Source organism: Gekko japonicus, unplaced genomic scaffold, assembly GCF_001447785.1.
Source record: "Gekko japonicus isolate JY-2015 unplaced genomic scaffold, Gekko_japonicus_V1.1 scaffold2853, whole genome shotgun sequence".
NCBI classification, from domain to species: domain Eukaryota; kingdom Metazoa; phylum Chordata; class Lepidosauria; order Squamata; family Gekkonidae; genus Gekko; species Gekko japonicus.
This window is the reverse complement of record NW_015171588.1, coordinates 18,990-39,672: the sequence shown is the minus strand read 5'-3', so window position 1 is coordinate 39,672 and position 20,683 is coordinate 18,990. Positions and strand designations below refer to the sequence as shown.

The window sequence follows — 20,683 nt, the reverse complement described above, 5'->3', positions numbered from 1 at the left end:
GAGAGCCCTGTTGGATCAGACCAATGGTCCATCTAGTCCAGCCTCCTGTCTCACACAGCGGCCAACCAGTTTCTCTGGAGGGCCAACAACAGGGCAGAGAGGCCGAAGCCTTTCCCTGATGAGAACATCAGGAGAGCCCTGCTGGATCAGACCAGTGGTCCATCTAGTCCAGCATCCTCTCTCACACAGCGGCCAACCAGTTCCTCTGGAGGGCCAACAACAGGGCAGAGAGGCCGAGGCCTTTTCCCTGATGTTGCCTCCTGGCTCTGGGATTCAGAGGATTAGTGCCTCTGAATGTGGACGTTCCCCTCAGTCACCATGGGTATTGATAGACTCCTCCTCCATGAATCTATCTAATCCCCTTTGAAAGCTGTTTATTCCTGTGGCCATCACTCCACCCTCTGGCAGCGAAGTCTACATTTGAATCACTCTCCGTGTCAAGTTGTGTTTCCTTCTGCCCTTCCTGAACCTTCTGCTCGCCAGCTTCATTGGACGCCCTCGAGTTTATTTATTTACTTATTAATCACATTTACACCCTAACTCAGCTTAGAGGGAACACTGCTCCCCACAGTGGCACTAGGGATGCCAGCCTCCAGGTGGGACCTGGGGATGCCCTAGAATTACAGCTCATCTCCAGACTACAGAGATCAGTTCCCCCGGAGAAAATGGCTGCTTTGGAGGATTTGTTGTACGCACAGTTTATGAAACACCGTTAAAGCACTTTGCACTCTGCCACTGACTAGCAGAACGAGCTTTGCGGGTACGCTTAACCTTTCTGTGCTATGTATGTTAAGTGCTGTTTATGATTTTAATTACATGGACAGAAATCAATCATGAACCTATATTCAAATATTCACTTTGGTTCATTGCTTAAATGCACGATGGGAGGAATGCTAAATGCCGACAGGCAGTTATGCTGCTTGTGACCTTGCTTGTTCTGGCCAGCTATAGCTGCACATGTTCCTGATGTCAGTTAGCTTAAGTTAGATGAAGAATAGACAGCGCTATGTACCCATATCTGCTACATTAGATACTTTTAGAACTTCATGGCCTGGGGAAGAAGAAGGCCCATTGTTTAACTAAAAGAGGTACATTTTCGCTTGAGAGAATGCAACCCACAGGCCCAGGCCCAATCAGGAAGGTGTGACGCAGTTTGACAAAGTTTGCTGCAACCAATAATTCTGTTTCATTTCTCTGATGTAATGTGAAATATAAAACACGATGTCTCCTGTTGTAACCTGGGAGACGCTGGTTGGTATCTGAGGGGGCCAATCCCTGTTTGCTTTGTTTCTCATAAGAACATAAGAGATGCCAATGTTGGATCAGGCCAAAGGCCCATCAAGTCCAACACTCTGTATCCCACAGTGGCCAGAAATACCAGGTGCCATCAGGAGGTCCACCAGTGGGGCCAGGACATTAGAAGCCCTCCCACTGTTGACCCCCCCCAAGCACCAAGATGACAGAGAATCACTTGCCCCAGAGTCCCTATCTATACCTTGTGGCTAATAGCCACTGATGGACCTCTGCTCCATATGCTTATCTAATTCCCTTTTGAAGCCGTCCATGCTTGTAGCCGCCACCACTTCCTGTGGCAGTGAATTCCATGTGTTAATCACTCTTTGGGTGAAAAAGTACTTCCTCTTATCCGTTCTAACCCGACCGCTCAGCAATTTCATGGAGTGCCCACGAGTCCTTGTATTGTGAGAAAGGGAGAAAAGTACCTCTTTCTCTACCTGCTCTATCCCATGCATAATCTTATAAACCTCGATCATGTCACCCCTCAGTCGTCTTTTCTCCAAGCTAAAGAGCCCCAAGCGCTTTAACCTTTCCTCATAGGGAAAGTGTTCCAACCCGTTTATCATTCGAGTTGCCCTTTTCTGCACTTTTTCCAAAGCTATAATATGCTTTTTAAGGTGTGGTGACCAGAACTGCACACAGTATTCCAAAATTCTCCCTGTTAATTGGAACCAGGGAAACACAGAGGATTCGTACTACAGGTGGACTCTGCGGCATTGAGGCCCACACTGAGCCCTGTCCTCCCCAGGCTCCACCCCCAAATCTCCAGGAGTCCCCCAACCTGGATCTGGCAACCTTCCTTCATTCCCTGCCAGTGCCTGAGGGGGGGGGGAGCTGACCATCCTAAGTGGTACCCGCTCCCCCCCACACACACACACGCAAGGAACTAGTCCCAGTCTCAGATTTCGAGTGGAAGTCAGGACAGAGCTGAGAATCCTGCCGGTGGCCAATCCCAGCGGCTTCACCGTGGGCCGCGTTCTGCAGGAAGCGTTCCAGTAATAATTGGCAGCCCTCACAATGCAAACAGCAGATTGTGGAAACACACACAGCGACAAAAGGAGGCCTTTAAAGAGGGCTTTTGTTGTCAAACATGCTCTGGGCTGCAGCCATTCTTGGCGCTTCCAACCTCCGTTGGGGAGTGGCTCCCCCCGATTGTCACCGGGGAGGGGGGGGGATGCGGCTGACGCTGGTGCTAAATCTGGAAGGTGCTTGCAGCCACTGTGCGCGAGTCCGTGTGGGTGAGTCCACGCACTACGCTGCTGTCACTCATCTCCACCTGGCATTATGTCAAAGCCATAAACATAGATTTAGTTGGAGAGAGGAGGAGTAAGAAGTGACTGTTTGAAGTTGAGAGAGCGAGAGAAAGAGAGAGGGGGGGAAGTGAGTCAGAAGACACCAACGAGGACCCAATGTGGAAGTACGGCAGCTAGTGCGCTCACCCAGGATTGGGGAGACCTTGCATTTGCAAATCTTGCATCTGGAACTGTATCAGTAGCTACTGCAGGGTATAGGCACGATGTGGGGTGTGTTTTTTTTCATAGTTAATGCTCAATATCAATCTAGCTGCAGCGTTTCGTGCCAGCTGCCATTTCCCAAACACCTTCAAGGGTGGACCCACGAAGAACACAGGGCAGTAGTCTAGCCCGGAGGTCCCTGGAACATGAAAGGCCACAGCCAGGTCTCTTTCTCCCTCCAGATGCTTCATCAGTGGGCCAACTGTGTCGTGGGGCCCAGGTGGCATCTATAGGAACGACGGCCGCCGTATCACAGACCTGTTTCATCTCCTTCATGCTGGAGCTGCCTGGCAGCTGCGGCCGCCGTGACAAGACAGGAGCGGCAGCTTTATGCATCCGGGCCTCCGTGCCGCCTGCCAGCTCACCTCCCTCGCCCAGGATCAAGTGGAATTGTTATTGTTTCATTAAGGGCAGACCCGACATTAAACAGCGCTAGTTCTAGGAAAGCCGGGGGAGATGATTTGACCTCCGTTGTTGCCCAAGATTAGACGAAGGACCGGACATTGGGACTGACGCCAGTCGCCCAACCCAGCTTCTCCTTGGCTAGCTTGTTCAAAGCGAATGAAAATATATTTTGTCTTTGTGCTTATTTAATCTCCTTGTTTCTTCCTCTCCCTTGTTGGCGAAGTACACGGCATGCTTTTGTAGATTTTGACTGGGAAATACAATAAAACTACAACAAATGCAGAGAGTCAAAGTGGGGTGGGCTGGTCCTAGGGAGACCTGGGTTCCAATTCCACACACACCCCTCCGCAAAGAGGCTCACTGGGTAAAGTTAGGCCAAGCGCTTGGGCCCTGCTGCAAGGATGTGTTTCTTCTGACTTCTCTCCCTTTGCAGATTCGGCTACCAGGACTGCTTTAGCATTTTACAGGGTCGCCAGCTCTGGGTTAGAGAATACCTGGAGATTTGGGGGATGAAGCTGGGGAGGCTGGGTTTGCAGAGAGAGACCTCCGCAGGGTCCCGTGACATAGACTCCGCCCTCCAAAGCAGCCATTTTCTCCAGGGAACAGATCAGCCAATATCATAATGCCCCTATATAAATCAATGGTGCGACCTCATTTGGAATACTGTGTGCAGTTCTGGCCACCACACCTCAAAAAGGATATTATTGCTTTGGAAAAAGTGCAGAAAAGGGCAACTCGAATGATAAAAGGGTTGGAACACTTTCCCTATGAGGAAAGGTTAAAGCGCTTGGGGCTCTTTAGCTTGGAGAAACGATGGCTGAGGGATGACATGATCGAGGTTTATAAGATTATGCATGGGAAAGAGCAGGTAGAGAAAGAGGTACTTTCTCTAACCCTAACCCTAACTCGTGGGCACTCCATGAAATTGCTGAGCGGTCGGGTTAGAACGGATAAAAGGAAGTACCTTCTTCACCCAAAGAGTGATGAACACTTGGAATTCACTGCCACAGGAAGTGGTGGCGGCTACAAGCATGGACGGCTTCAAAAGGGAATTAGATAAGCATATGGAGCAGAGGTCCATCAGTGGCTATTAGCCACAAGGTATAGATAAAGACTCTGGGGCAAGTGATGCTCTGTCTTCTTGGTGCTTGGGGGGGGGAGGGTCAACAGTGGGAGGGCTTCTCCTGGCCGCACTGGTGGACCTCCTGATGGCACCTGGTATTTTTGGCCACTATGTGATGCAGAGTGTTGGACTGGATGGGCCTTTGGCCTGATCCAACATTGGCATCTCTTATGTTCTTATGTTCTTAACTGATCTTGGTCAGCTGGAGGTCAATGGTAATAGCGGGAGGTCTCCGGGTGCCACCTGGAGACTGGCAACCCTATCAAGGAAGAGACTGCTGTGACGGAGGCAGTAGGGGGCTTTCACTCCTTTCCCTTACCTGCTGTTTTCTCTGGAACAAAGGCACCCCCGATCTGCTTCTACCTTCACTGGGGGGAAACTGAACAGGTGCCCCATATTTTTTCCTCCCATACTGGTAAAAACTGTTCAAGGGCCCCGGTCACACGGAGAATTTGCCGCACAAAAGGCACGATTGTCGGGCGGATTTTCGGGGCGCGATCACACCGCAACATCTGGGAAGCGTAGCGCACCTCTGGCCAACCCGTAGCGTCCAGCCGAAGATGCAGAGTTAAAAAGTACCAAGGAAAGTGCACTAGTATCCGGAAAACGTGCGGCACAGGCGGGCATCTGATCGCGGAAGCGCTAGTATCTCATAGCATCCAGCGCCCATCCATGTTCCGTTGCAAACCGGATGTTTTTCGTAAGTAAAGGTAAAGGTTCCCTTGCTCGAAAGCCAGTCGAGTTCGACTCTAAGGTTGCGGTGCTCATCTCCGTTTCAAAGCCGAAGAGCCAGCGCTGTCCGAAGACCTTTCCGTGGTCATGTGGCCGGCATGACTAAACACCAAGGCACACTGAACGCTGTTCCCTTCCCACCGAAGTGGTACCTATTTATCTATTTGCAATTTCTTGCTTTCGAACTGCTAGGTTGGCAGGAGCTGGAACTAGAGACAGGAGCTCACTCCGTCATGCGGCACCCGGGTCTTGAACTGCTGAACTACCGACCTTCCACAGCCTGCAGTTCAGCATCTTAACCACTTGAGCCACCGCAGCTCCATTTTTCGTAAGTGCATGCGCACAAACACAAAACTGAAAGCAGTGCTGCTCTGCGGAACTGCGCATGCGCACAAACGCGAAACGCTTGTGTGATCGCACTGTGCCGCTTCTTTGCCACGCTGCAGCATCACCGTGTGATCGCCAGCTAACAGCCGAAGCATGGAGACTTGGGGGACCGTGTGATCGGGCTACCGCGCTTTATTTTGCTCCGGGGCGGACAGCCATGCCCACGTTATCTGGCCCGTGTGACCGGGGCCAAGGATGGGGAAATGGTGGCAGGGAAAATTATTATAGCCCCCGTGCCCCCCCCAATAATGCATTCTTGGCAGCTAAACTTGCAAAGGTCCTCTAAAATCAATACAACATTCCAGTCTTAGTAGCGCCTTAAAAGACCAAGAAAAATTTCCCAGGGTATAAGCTTTCGTGACTCAAAGCTCACATTTTCAGATATCTGATGAAATTAGCTTTGAGTCACAAAAGCTCGGGGGTGGGAAGACGCGCTGTCAAGTCACCACTGACTTATGGCGACCCTGGAGGGTCCTCATGGCGAGAGATGGACAGAGGTGGTTTGCCATCGCCTGCCCGTGCATCGTGACCCCGGACTTCCTTGGTGGTCTCCCATTCAAAGGTTGACCAGGGCCTGCCCTTGCTTAGCTTCTGGGATCTGAAGAGATCGGGTGAGCATGGCCTATCCAGGTCAAGGCCCACAAAGGCTTACACCCTGGAAAATATTCTTGGTCTTGAAGAAGAAGAAGAAGAAGAAAGAAGAGACTGGATTTATACCCCGCCCTTCACTACCCAAGGGAGAATCAGAGCGGCTGACAAACTCCTTTCCCTTCCCCTCCCCACAACAGACACCCTGTGAGGTAAAAGAAGAAGAAGAAGATGTTGGATTTATACCCCGCCCTTCACTACCCAAAGGAGTCTCAGAGCGCCTGACAAACTCCTGTCTCTTCCCCTCCCCACAACAGACACCCTGTGAGGCAAGTGGGGCTGAGAGAGCTCTGACAGAAGCGGCTCTTTTTCAAGAAGAGCTGTGCCAGAACTACGGCTTGCACAAGGTCATCCAGCAGCTGCAAGTGGAGGAGTGGGGAATCAAACCCGGTTCTCCCAGATTAGAGTCCGTGCGCTTTAACCACTACACCAAACTGGCTTTTAAGGTGCCACCAGACTCAAATTTTATTTTACGACTACAGACTGAGAAACCTTAATGGCCTCGGCGGCTGGGCCAGGATGGGGTGGGGGGGCTCTGGCTGGCCTCTCCTGCCCGGCCGCCTCGGCAGGAGGGCAGAAGAACTAACGGGTAGGGCCGCAAAGGGCTGGCCGGCCCCTTCTCGGCTCGCTTGCCTCGGAAGGGGGCGGGGGTCTCTGGGCAGCTGCTCCTGCTCGGCCGCCTTGGGGCAAGAAAAGCACGGGAACCCCCCATCCCCAAAGAAGGTCGCGCGGCTTCCCCATCCCAGGTCGCACTGGGTGAGGAAAGTGTGATATGGCCGCCTCAGCACCTCTCGCACCCCGCACCCTCGTCCGTCTCTCCGCTGGCCGCTTGTCGCCTCTTCCTGGGCCACGTGGGCCAAGGCAGCGAGGCTCGTCCCTCCCCCCCCAGCCAATGGCACGCCAGTCGTACCGAGCGGCAGCCGACAGGCAAATGGCTGAGGGAGCGCATTTTTTCTCGCCACCCCATAGGACGGTGGCCACCCCAAAACACAATTATATACTCAAGTGCTTGGATGTCACCAGTGGGGTTTCTTCCTACTTCTCTCCCCTTCCAACAACAGCTCTTCCACTGAGCCGCGGCTTTCGAAAGTTTCAAAGGCGGCTTACCACGTGGCGCAGGGGATTGTGGTTTGAGAAACATGAGCCCAAACTGTAGCATTATTCTTTTGGATCCGGGCCACAATTGTTGCAAGGATACAATCGGGGAGAGGGCTGATAACGCAGGCAGGGCTGTGAGTCAGCCCATCTCCATGGAATCTTGATGCTTTCGATCCAGGGTGACTTCGGTGAACACACAGTGGTGCAAAGTCTGGTGCGTGAACGTACAAGCCCACGCGTGTTCACGCCCTCTCCCGACCCAGCCCAGCCCAATCCCGGGTTCGCTTTGTTTCTGCCGAACGGCTAGCTCTCGAACAGATGGCGTTGTCAACCGCTTGCGGGGAAATATAAAAATAAAAGTGTAGGGTGGGAAGAGGGGGCACTTCACACATCCCCATTCGGCGCTGAAGGGACCGGTTTCCTTTGCATCGCCAGTTCCCAGACAGCCTGCAGGAATTCAGCCGCAAGGGCGTGCCGTGCAGGTCTGAGAAGAGGAGCATTTCTGGCTGACATGTGCAAGGGAGCTGGAAGGCACGCGGAACCAAACGTCCCACTTACACGACCGGGATTCTGCCGTCCAAATCGGTTCGGCACGTTTCCCGGCCGCGCGCCAAGGTTTCGTGCTTTTCTTAACGCCGCCCGGGGAAGGAGGAGAAGATCTGTCACCTGAGCACCTGAAGCTGCCCTCTGCCGACTCCGACCCGGGGTCCATCCGGGCCAGGGTGAATCAGACGGGCAACGGCCCTCCAGGGTCCCAAGCGGAGGCCTGTCACATCACCTCCTACCTGGTCCTTTTTTCAAAAACTGAAGGTGTCGGGGATTGAACCTGCAACCTTCTGCCGGCTAACCAAATGCTCTGCTACTGAGCTACGGCCCCTCCCAGAGGTCAGTTTTGGACCCTGGGGAACAGAAAACGAGGGGGAGTGTACCAGTCTGGTGCAGTGAGGCAGTGTGGCTCCAACATTTTGAGGGATGCTCTCAGGTAGGGGTGCCAGACTCCAGGGAGTGGCTGGAGATCTCCTGCTGTTCCCACTGATCTCCAGGCGACAGAGCTCAGCTCGCCCGAAGGAAATGGAGGCTCTGGAAGGTGGACTCTATGGCCCTGTACTCCATTGAAGTCCCTCCTCTCCCCAAACCCTGCCCTCCTCGGGCGCCACCCCCCACACTTCCAGGTATTTCCCAACCCAGACAGACCTGGCAACCCCAGCAAAGCAAACCTCAAAGTCGTGGGTTATAAGGTTGCCAACCGAGGCTTGGGAAATTCCTGGATATTTGGTGGCAGTGCCTGGGAAGGGCAGGATTTGGGAAGGGTCGTCAGCGGGGATATGATGTCACTCTAGGACTTCCACTTCTCCTAGAGTCTATGGTGTACCAGAGAGTTCACCCTCTGAAGCTGCCCTTTCCTCCAGGGGAAACGACCTCTGCAGCCTAGAGGTCAGGAGTTATTCCAGGAGAATTCCGGGCCTTAATTTGAGGCTGGTAGGTAGCCCTAGTGGGCTGTGCAAACTGAAGCTTCCCCAGGGCGGCCTCCGACCTTCTCGTGAGCTCCATGCAGAACTGCTAGAGCAAGAGACTCGGGCTGGTCTAGGGGGTCCTCTGGCAGCCCCCTACCCTCGCCTCCTTCCAGGACCAGCAGTGGCAAGCAGAGAGAAGGCATGCAAGGATGGATGGATGGACAGATGGATGGAGTGTGACATTCGGGCACAGAGAAGAGTGGAAAGCTTGGAAGTAATAATCGGGCTGCTTTAAACAGCACCCCGACACTGATAAAGAGCAGGTGATGTTTTTAAGAGCCAGTTTGGTGTGGTGGTTAAGAGAACGGACTCTAATCTGGGAGAACGGGGTTCGATTCCCCACTCCTCCATATGCAGCTGCTGGTGTGACCGTGGGTCAGTCACAAGTTCTCTCAGAACTGTCCTCTCATGAGCAGTCCTCAAGAGAGCTCTTTCAACCCCACCTACCTCACAGGGTGTCTGTTGTGGGGAGGGGAAGGGAAGGGAGACTGTAAGCTGCTCTGAGCCTCCTTCGGGTAGTGAAGGGCGAGGTATAAGTCCAAATTTGTCTTCTTCTTTAAGGCTCTGGTGAAGTGAACCTACTAAATTTGATGTGCTTCAGGCTGCTTTTAAAGGCGCAGTATTAATTGGCTGCCTTTGGATGTCAGCAAGGTAGCATGTCTATCGCAAGGCCTTTTTTTTGGGGGGGGGTGTTTGTTGCTTATATATTTTCTGGTACTTGGCTGTTACGTGTGTAGGCAGCTGAGTCAGTTGTACCTGCAGTGGGTGGGAGAAGGCACCACAAAGAAAAATGTCTGGAGTTGACCGGGTGGAAGACTGATGAGGTTATCTGTTCTCCCAGCCCTCCTTTCAGCCAAAGATCTCCTAAATGCCACAATCGATAACTCTTTGGGTGTTAAAGGGCTGCTGTAAAAATGTCATGTTGGTAAATAGGAAAAGAAACAACCGCTAGCCGGGATTTAATCCTAAATGAATAGACTGACCTGTCTTTTGTTACTGAGATCTAGTGTGAGACGGCACATGAAATTAGCTTGTCTCCGGGGTCGAAGAGAGGAGTTGCAGCCTGTCTGTTGAAAGGCACACGGCTGGCTCCTGCGGCCACAATTTGGGTCATGCAGGAAGGGTGAGAGGGTTTCATTCTTCAACCTCTCTTTTGTTTCATTATTCAACGCTTGGCTCCCCCAGTTATTGCTATATATATTTAAAGGACCTTTCCCCCCCCCTTAAAATGCTAACAGCAGAGTAGGAGAGTCCAGCAAATGGAAGTTGAAGGGTTAAAGCCCGTCTCCCTTCCCTGCACGTCCCCAAGGCAAGTGGAAGATGCAGGAGACCGGCAGCTTACATTTATAGTCAAAAAGAGGCATCTTGTTTCTGTCCGAGCCCTGAATCGTGTCTTCTAAGGTTCTTAGAAGCACCAAGAATACAGAGCATCCCTTGCCCCAGACCGAGAGTTCCTATCTATAAAAGGTAAAGGTTCCCTTGCTCAAAAGCCAGTCGAATCCAACTCTAGGGTTGCGGTGCTCATCTCCGTTTCCAAGCCGAAGAGCCAGCGCTGTCCGAAGACGTTTCCGTGGTCATGTGGCCGGCATGACTAAACACTGAGGCGCATGGAATGCTGTTACCTTCCCACCAAAGTGGTACCTATTTATCTACTTGCAATGTCTTGCTTTCGAACTGCTAGGTTGGCAGGAGCTGGAACTAGAGACGGGAGCTCACTCCGTCATGCGGCACCCTGGGTCTCGAACTGCTGAACTACTGACCTTCCACAGCCTGCAGTTCAGCGTCTTAACCACTTGAGCCACCGCAGCTCCTAATGCTTCATAAGGCGCTTTCTATTTGGAGCTCATGATCTACATCTCCTATTCAGAATTAATCTTGTATTTTCTCGGCATCTGCTGCCTTGAGTCCCTGTGAGAAAGGCGGGCTATAAATAATGCAAATACATTTTTGAAAAGCAAATGTTTCTAGTCCTCATGGTTATCCATCAGCAGCCCATCACAAACTGCCCCTTCCCACGCTGAGTCCAAACAAATAGGCAACCGGCAAATTAAAATGGCTCTTCTTTTTTCTCTGCTGGCCAAAATGAAGTCCAACACAGCCAGATTTTCACGGGCTTGCCAGCTCTGGCTTAGGAAATACCTGGATATTTTGGAGGTGGAGCCTGGGGGGCGGGCAGGTTTTCAGAAGGGGAGGGACCTCAACAAGGTACAATACCAGTTCCGCGTCTTAACCACTTGAGCCACCGCAGCACCGTTCCTTATCTATACCTTGTGGCTAATAGCCACTGATGGACCTTTGCTCCCTATGCTTATCTAATTCCCTCTTGAAGCCGTCCATGCTTGTAGCCGCCACCACCCCCTATGGCAGTGAATTCCACGTGTTCATCACTTTTTGGGTGAAGAAGGACTTCCTTTTATCCGTTGTAACCCGACTGCTCAGCAATTTCATTGAGTACCCACGATCCCTGGCATCTCAATCCATGGCATCTCCAGTTAAGAAGTCCAGGTAGCAGGTGATGTGAAAGGGTCTCTGCCGGAGACCCTGGGAGAGCTGCTGCCAGCCCGGGTAGACAATATTGACCTTGATGGACCAAGGGTCTGATTCAGTAAAAGGCAGCTTCATGCATTCACGTGTTCCCTTCCTTGGGCTGTCCAGCTGAGCCCTGCCCCCATCCTCTCATTCATTGTCTCAAATAATCTACATGATAAAGGGGAAAAAGTTGGCCACCATCTTTCACTTTTGATGGCCTCATTCAGAAGGTGTTGAGCAAGAAAAAATGCCTGAGAACTCCATGGCACAACTGCCACAGGGCCAAACAGCTGGCCCCAATCCACCTTCTCTAACTAGTCAGCCCAAAAGAGGTGTAAACCAGCAGGGTTACACTTCACCATGTCCCTTCTAGTGAGAGTCATCTCAAAAGTGACCTGAAATGGATCCAAATGAGCCATCTCCTCCAAAAAAGCCTGAAGCTGTTCAGCCATCATGAGGACATCAAGAGAGACCTGCTGGATGGACAAGTGGTCCATCTATTCCAGAATCCTGTCCCACACAGTGGCCACTCAGTTCCTCTGGAAGGCCAGCAACAGGGCATAGGGGTCGGGGCCTTCCCCTACATCAGAAGAGCCCTGCTGGATCAGACTAGTGGTCCATCTAGTCCAGCATCCTGTCTCACACAGGGGACAACCAGTTCCTCTGGAGGGCCAACAACAGGGCATAGAGGCCGAGGTCTTCCCCTGATGTTGCCTCCTGGCTCTGGGATTCCGAGGATTAGTGCCTCTGAACGTGGAGGTTCCCTTTAGTCACCATGGCTAGTAGCCATTGAGAGACTTCTCCATGAATCTGTCTAATCCCCTTTTAAAGCCATCGATCCTGTGGCCATGACTCCATCCGCTGCCATTTAATTCCACATTGTAATCACTCACTGTATAAACAGCCCCCTGCCGAATAAGCCTTGGGATGCCTAAACTCCCAGAAATGCTCTGGTCCTGGACCAGGAGTGACCCATACAGCAAAAGATGACCCCTGGAGATTTCTAATTGCACTTCAGCATTTCAGTTCAACAAACTGCAAGGAAGAGAACGTTCCAAGCTGCCTTACCTTTAAGAGAAGGGGGTGTGTAGACACAGGGGGCATTCCTTTTGTTTTTAAGGTGGTAGCCTTCGCCCAAAGCTCTCTGGAAGAAAAAAGAAAGGAAGAAGAGGAATCAGAGTTACCGGTTCAAAGGCAGAACAAGCCTCTGAAGATTTCCCAGAGGAGCTAAAGGTTGGGGATGTGACTTGAAGTGTGGCAAAATTAAGAAAGCAATCAGAAGAGTTGGTTAAATTAAGAGACTGGCTTTGATCCAAAGTGTTCTTTTGTGAGCGTGGATTTTGCATGCATGCTGCTGGGGCTTTTTTTTTGCTTTTCTTTTCTTTTTTTTAACAGCTGCTCCTCCACATTCCACCTTTTGGAAGCTGCTTCTGAAATGCCAGATTCCAAATAAAGGCCGCAACCCAATGAAAGACACCTCGGTTGATTAATATTACATCTTGATCGATGAATCCCTTAAGTCTGCACACATTTCCATATCCATAAAAACGATACCCTGGAGTCCAAACACATCATTTCTTTGGTCTCAGAGTATGTGTGCATGCAGAGCACCTCCTGAGGAGAGGCACCCCCTCCTAAGACAGCGGGAGAAGAGGGGTGCTGTTAAAGTTGGCAGAAACCATCAGCAAGTGCTGCTGAGTACTCATAGAGGGGGGGAATCTGCTGTCAGTTAAGGGAGGAGTTCTTCTGAGTCAACCAAAACAGAGCTTTGATCAATTCATCTATTAATTAGGGGGTTGGAGACTCTTCCCAATGAGGAAAGGGTGAAGAGTTTGGGACTTTTCAGTTTAGAGAAGAGATGACAAAGAGAGATTTTTTTTTCTCCCTCTCCCACAAGACTAGAACTCCAGGGCACCCAATGAAGCTGATGGGCAGTAGGTTCAGGACAGACAAAAGGAAATACTACTTTACACCGCGAATGTGGGATTTTATGTGAAATCTCAGGTTGTCCCACCCACTCCGCACCTTCTGTCATCCTCCCCCCCGTTCATCGGTGTACAAGTTCCATTTTCTGCTCATTTTTTCCTTTTACAAGCACCATGACTCTAGAGATACGAGATCATCTCTAGTCTCGGATTGCTGAATTTAGAACATTTAAAATGAAGGGGGGGGAGTTTAAAAGGAGCTGGATGAGGTTTCGTTCCCTGCTGGGTATTGACTTGAAAGGGGGGTTTGGAGAGGAGGCAAAGAATTTCAGTGCTGCATGCAAACAAGATAAAGGGGGAATCGTCAGCATGGAATGAAATTGACATGAGATGTAAAGAGAGAGAGAGACACTGGGATGGGAAGCCTAAATCTTTGAAAACGTTTTTTCCTTTAATGCTTCAGTGAACAAAGTTGGGAGGGACCCTTTTGGCAGTCTCCGGAAGCCTAACATTAAAATGGAGGCTGAGCCACATGGAGTTTCTGCAAACCACTGAATGTAAGAATCGCTTGGGATTGATCCATTTGGAGGAAAGTGTGCAATTGGCACAGGACAGGCTTTAAAAAACTGCCAAGATCACAACCAGCATGTGGGATCAAATTAGAGAATCACAAAGAGAGAACCACGTAAGTTTGCAAGGAAGGGCCGGAAAGCCTTTCACGTTCCACCATGGCAACTATGGAAGACCAGATTATAGAAGCCAGTTCACACCAAGCTTCCTGTCACACCAGTAGAGAAAGCTTCTCTAACCTTTCTGATACCCCTCAGAGTCTGGTGCCCTAGGCGACTGCCTAGATCTGCCTGCTAATCGGGCCAGCCCTTGCTCCCCAGCGAGAAAGTTCAACAGGATGTCTATGCCATCAATCAGTCAACTGAGGCTCCACTTGTTGAATCAGAGATGGCAACTATTAATCGGTGGGGCTAAGAATTAAATTCACCTATGTGCTGATTTTGAGAGCTAGTTCGGTCCTGGAGTTTTGCTCTCGTGGGGAATAAAAAGGAAAATGTTTGAGCAGGGGAGGAAGCAGGGAATGACATGTTCTCTTCTAACAATGAGCGCATTAGCTTTTGTGTGTTAAATTGCAAGTTCTCACACTTCTTTCAGTACCTAAAAATAGACAGCTGCTTCTGGCACTGCACAAGTCATTTTCGATAGAATCTGTGAATTACGGAATGGATTGGTTTAAAAGGTGGCTGGTTAATTAAGCCTCCTTCAGCTAAGCTGACAGTCAAGTTAGCCCTTCTCCATCTCTTCTTCGCCCATCAACTCTGGCTTTGCACCTGGGGTTGCCACCAGGTCCCCCCTGGTCACCGGCAGGAGAAGGGGGGAGGGCAGAGCTTCCAGATCCAGGTTGGGAAACTCCCAGAGATTTCGGGATGGAGCCTGGGGAGGACAGGGACCTCAGTGGGACACAACGCCACAGTGTCCACCAATGCTCCCTCTAAGCTGTGGAGTCCTGTGAGCAAAATTCTACTGGCATTAAAGCTGCGAGCGAGCCATTTGGCCACTACATACACCAGTCTGCTCTGGAGCCATTCTTCCTGAGCCAAGACAAAAATGTGTGAGCTGGAGGCTAAAAAACTGTGAGCTAGCTCACACTAACTCAGCTTAGAGGGAACTAGGGGTCGTTTTGTAGAAAAAGAGCTAGGGGAACTCATTAGCATAACTCATTAGCATATGCTGACATCACCGGAAGTGTGTCATAAGGCCACACCCCCTGACATCACTGGAAGTGTGTCATAAGGCCACACACCCTGATATCACCGGACGTGTGTCATGAGGCCACACACCCCGCCCCCAATGGTCCCGGCGGGAGTGCAAGGAAGCCCCGCGAAGGCCCTCCCTGGCCCCAGGCAGGCAGGGGTGGGGAGAGGCAGGGAGGAAGCAACTTACCCTCCCTCTTCTCCTGCCTCCTCCTGGCTGAATGAGGGCCGGAAGCGGGGCGGCCGGAAGCAGGGGGTGGGGCTTCGTCATGTGCCCTGCCCCCCGTACCTCACCCGGGGGAACAGCGATCCCCCGCGATTCCCCCCGAAGTGACCTCTGGAGGGAACACTGGCGTCCACCCTCCAAAGCATCCATTTGTTCTGGGGGAACTGATGTCTGCCATTTGGAGGTGAGCTCTAATTCCGGAGGATCCCCAGTCCCCACCTGGAGGCTGCCATCCCTATACCCATATCCTGTTACATTTCTGGAGACCGTTAATTGCCCTCTTTAATTTGAAAGGAGTTCTGGAGAACTCAAAACTTCCACACCGTTCTGTGTCATTCACCTGGTCATGTGGACTAAGTTCTGGGGGTTTTTTTTAGTCTTCTTATTTTGGACTGGGAAATGGGTGTGTGTGGGGGGAAACGTTCTATAGTCTGTCTGACCTCTGCCAAGGACTTTACCTTTTTACAAAACAAACTGCCAAATGGGAAATGAGCGGTGGGGAGGCAAGTTTCCCCGGCCAATTAAAGGGATAATCTGATAAAACAACAGACAAGTCATGGGGAGAGCTTGAAATGCAGCCAGACTTTCTCAAAGGCTCTAAGCTTCTGGCTCCTGACTTGCTGCCCCCGGGAATCCCATTCCACGGTCGTATTTTGCCACGCATTACAGAGGAATTTAATATGATTGAAGATCAAGGAGAAGTCAGGGGGACAATGCAGGCAGAAATAAACTTGCTCTGCGGGTGGTATATGTGTTTGTGGGGGGGGGAGAGGAGCAGTCAGCAAGTTCGGCTTCTGCAGTGGACACTTTTGGTTGCTGGTGTGAGGGCAAACGCCAAGGTCTGCCAGTGCAGAGAAGCCGTCGGCTCAGTTGCAGCACAAGAAGCAAAGGGCGTTCCGTGCAGAGCCACAGAGTGGCAACCTGGGAGGCCGTAGGGTTGCCTGGTCCCCCCCGGACACCGGTGAGGGTTGGGTTGCCAACTCCAGGTTGGGGAACTCCTGGAGATTTGGGGATGGAGCCTGGGGAGGGCAGGGACCTCAGTGGGGCACAATGCCATAGAGTCCACCCTCCAAAGCATCCCTTTTATCCAAGAGAACTGCTCTCAGTGGTCTGGAGATGAGCTGTAATTCCGGGGGATCCCCGGGCCCCACCTGGAGGCTGGCACCCCTACTTGATGTGTCTCCTTCCAATTACTTCCCAAGAGATGCGGGGAGGGGGAGAGGAAGCCACATTTCCCCAGCCAGCCCGTCCCTTGGAGATCTACTTGCGCCGCTCAGCTTCGAAGCGCGAGAAACAGTCCGCTGCTCCCTCTCACCCACACCTAAGGGTTCACTCGCAGCTCCAAGAGTGTCCCAGCCACACGGAAGCTATCGCAGAGTAGCCCTGCATGCCTTAGTTCAACCGATATCCAGAACAGGGGGGGGGAAGGTTTTGTCTTCACACTTTGTTCTTCACAGGTGCTTGATGCACAGAACTGTAGCTGCCCAAGCTTCCCTTGGTAGGAGATAAGTAGCCGAGCGGAAGGGGGGCGATTACATGCTGAATTTCTGGGGCAGGGGGCTGTTGAGGACACAGGATGGGTCAGCCTTTCATGGTGGTCTTGCTGCAACTGATTGTCTGATCCATTCCCCTCCTTTTTGAACCCACGAGGACCACAGTAGGATGCAAGTGGATCTTAAGAACATCAGGAGAGCCCTGCTGCATCAGACCAGGGGTCCATCTAGTCTAGCCTCCTGTCTCACACAGTGGCCAACCGGTTCCTCTGGAGGGCCAACAACCGGGTCTAGAGGCCGAGGCCTTCCCCTGATCAGAACCTCAGAAGACTCCTGCTGGATCAGACCAATGGTCCATCTAGTCCAGCATCCTGTCTCACACAGTGGCCAACCGGTTCCTCTGGAGGGCCAGCAACAGGGCATAGAGGCCGAGGCCTTCTCCTGATAAGAACATCAGAAGAGCCCTGCTGGATCAGACCAATGGTCCATCTAGTCCAGCATCCTGTCTCACACAGGGGCCAACCAGTTCCTGTGGAGGGCCAACAATAGGGCAGAGAGGCCGAGGCCTTCCCCTGATGCTGCCTCCTGGCTCTGGGATTCAGAGGCTCAGTGCCCCTGAATGCGGAGGTTCCCCTCAGTCACCATGGCTAGTAGCCATTGATAGACTGATCCTCCATGAATCTATCTAAAAGAATGTAAGAAGAGCCTGCTGGATCAGACCAGTGGTCCATCTAGTTCAGCATCCTGTCTCACACAGCGGCCAACCAGTTCTTCTGGAGGGCCAATGATAGGGCAGAGAGGCCGAGGCTTTCTCCTGATGTTGCCTCCTGGCACTGGGATTGAGAAGTTGATTGCCTCTAAATGTGAGGTTCCCTTTTAGTCACTCTCTTTCAGCCTGAGCCTACCTTCCTAGGTGGTTGTTATATAGGCAAAAAGGAAAAAGGAGAGAATGACGTAAGCCACTTTGGGAACCCCATTTGGGAGAAAGGCAGGGTATAACCGGAGAGAATAAAACAAACGTCACCGCCAAGGCAGGGCCATCAGCCCTCAAAGAGGAGGTTTCCCTCCCGCCGCTCGAAGGCTGAAACTGGCTCACCTCAAGGCAAAGCCTAAGAACGTGGGGGCGGAGGGGGAATTAACAAATCGCTTTGTGAAGAATCCACACTCCTTTTCTACATTAAAATGACAGGCTCTTTTCAATCTCGCACTCCCTGCGAAAAAGGCCGGCTTTTAAGGGTGCACTGAAGAAAGGGTTGTTTGCCTTCCGAAGAGCCTGCCCCCGTTGTTTCTGCCATGAGTCACTGACGTGAGTGCGTCTCTGGATTGGAAAGTGACAAGCTCGGAACAGTGACTCACTTGGCCTCCTCTGAGGGTTTAGCTACGGGACACACGTGGTTTAGGGGGCCTTCCTGTGACCTGTCGACCAGGCAAGCTCGGGGGGCTCCACGCTGAGACTTCATTCCCAGGTACACAGGCGCGTAATAGGATGGATCCAGACTGTGGCCCTCTAGGGGAGTGGCCATAGGCACTGGGGTTCTGCACCAGATGTCCAGAGGACATCAGGAGATCACTTCTTTGCCAGTGTTCCCTCTAAGGTTAGTGTGAGCTAGCTCACAGGTCTTTAGCCTCCAGCTCACACATTTTTGTCATAGCTAGCTCAGGAAGGAGGGCTCCAGAGCAAACCGATTTATGCAGTAGCCAAATGGCTCGCTCACAACTTTAATCCCAGTGTCTCACAAAGTAGATTTTTTGCTCACAAGACTCCACAGCTTAGAGGGAGCTTTGTTCTTCACCTCATCTATTTCCCATTTTTCTCCCCAAAATGGACCCCAAGAGGCTTACGCTCTTCTCCTCTCCTCACAACAACCCTGTGAGGTAGGCTAGGCTGAGAGTGTGTGACTGGCCCAAGGTCAACCAGCGGTCTTCCATAGCACAAGTGGAGATTCGAAACTGGGTCTCCAAGTCTGACAGTTTAACCACCACACCACTGATAGTAAAACGTTTGTGGGGAAGAAACTCTGCAATAGAAGGAAAAACCCTTTCCATAACACCTGGAGAGGCAGTTTGGGGAGCTCTGTATCTTCACCTCATCTATTTCCCATTTTCCCCAAAAAAATGGACCCCAAGAGGCTTACGCTCTTCTCCTCTCCTCACAACAACCCTGTGAGGTAGGTTAGGCTGAGAGTGTGTGACTGGCCCAAGGTCAACCAGCGGGCTTCCATGGCACAAGTGGAGATTTGAAACTGGGTCTCCAAGTCTGACACTTTAACCACCACACTACTGATAGTAAAACGTTTGTGGGATCAGCCGCTCTGAGACTCCAAGTGAAGGGCGGGGTATAAATCCAGTCTCTTCTTCTTCTTCTACTGATTTTATACTGACAAAGTCTGAGTCCCGTGGCACCTTTAAGACCAACAAAGTTTAATTCTGGGTATAAACTTTTTGCAGAAGTGTGCATGCACACAAAAGCTTATATCCAGAATTGTTGGTCTTAAGTTGCCCCTGGACTCAAACTATAGTTTGGTGTGTGTGTGTGTGGGGGGGGTATGCTGAGAATTCTCCATCAGAAATCCCTCACAGAACAATTCCCAGGATTCCCTACAGCAGTGGTACTAATTTTATGAATCACAGAGAGCCACATTTAAACCCAACGAAAAGAGCCATTCCTGGCAGAAGGCCTACACTCCAGGGAGGTTTGCAGCTCATGTATTACTCCAGTGGAGACTACTGCAAGCCCCACTGGGCAGCGGCCTTGCCCACTTTCCTGGAGTATGGGGCGGGTGCCCCTTTGGGGAATGGTGCTCCGAAGAGCCACGGGTGCCATGTCAGGGAACCACATGTCGTTCCCAAGTCACTGAGTAAGAGTCACTGCCCTACAAAGAGGACAGGGCTACCAAAAGCTGCTTATCTCTGTTATCGAGATTCTAGACACACCCTTGTTCATGCCCTTTCCCCTCCACTTCAGCCCGCCATTAAGAGGTTTTGCGATTACACTCTAGGTACTGACCTGATACGGGGACGCTTCATCTTCTGTAGAGAAGGAGAGAAAGGAAACAAGGGGGGGGGGGAGGAGAGATCATATGGTTAGTCAAAGCAGCTAACGTGGACAGCTATTATAGTACCGCAATGTCTCCCTTGTTTTAAAAGAGCGTTCCTCACTCGAGAGCTCTGCACAGAATCATAGAGTTGGAAGGGACCTCCGGGGTCATCTAGTCCAACCCCCTGCACAAGGCAGGAAATTCAGAAATACCTCCCCCCCACACATACCCTCAGTGACACACACACACACCCCCGGTTCCATGCCCAGAAGATGGCAAACCGGCCTGGAGAAAAATGGTTTCCTGACCCCAAAGAGGTGATCAGCATTTCCCTGGGCGCGTAAGAAAGGCAGACAGTGACTTGCCCATTCTTAGTCCTCTTGGACTGAGCTGACAGGAGAGAAGAGTGTGGGGGGAGGGGTCGCAAGGAGGATGCAGCTGGCCCGGCACTTGGCCTAAGCTTTCCCAGTTAAAATGTGGTTGTCCTAGCCTCCCAGCAAAAGCCACTGTTTAAGCAAAGCCTGGCTTTGAGGACACTGCTTGTGGGAGGTTCAGAGGTTGTTTTGGGGTGTTTCTCGGGGAAAACCACCCCAGGTACTGGGTCTGTGCTGCTGGTTACAACCCTCCCTGCCCTCACGATCTGCCTGAGTTCACAGAATCCGCATGGCTGTCAGATGGCCATCTAGCCTCTGTTTGAAAACCTCCAAAGAAAGCAATCCCACCACCTCCCGAGGAAGCCTGTTCCACTGAGGAACCACTCTGTCAGGAAGCTCTTCCTAACGTTTCGCCGAAAACTCTTCTGATCTAATTTCAACCCTTTGGTTCTGGTCTGACTTTTTGGGGCAACACGCAGGGGTCATTTCCTGCAGGAGCGCACAGGAGCGGAGCTCCGGCAGTAAGGAGCCCAGGGGGCGGGCACATGCAACGAGCCCCACCCACTGCTCCCAGCAGCCCTCAGTCGGAGCAAGAAGCAGCCAGGTAAGTTGCAGAGC

At 51.7% G+C, this 20,683-nt stretch overlaps 1 protein-coding gene across 1 annotated transcript in view; it reads right to left on the bottom strand.

Annotated features, from left to right (window-relative positions):
* The window catches only part of PPP1R1B (protein phosphatase 1 regulatory inhibitor subunit 1B), an 82,914-nt gene that overhangs the window by 46,204 nt on the left and 16,027 nt on the right, over nt 1–20,683 (bottom strand). Inside the window, exons 3-4 of the mRNA XM_015419854.1 lie at nt 19,661–19,683; nt 12,315–12,390 (exon numbers count right to left, since the gene is read on the bottom strand). Coding sequence (XP_015275340.1) covers nt 12,315–12,390; nt 19,661–19,683 — 99 coding nt within the window. The remainder of the gene's footprint in view (nt 1–12,314; nt 12,391–19,660; nt 19,684–20,683) is intronic.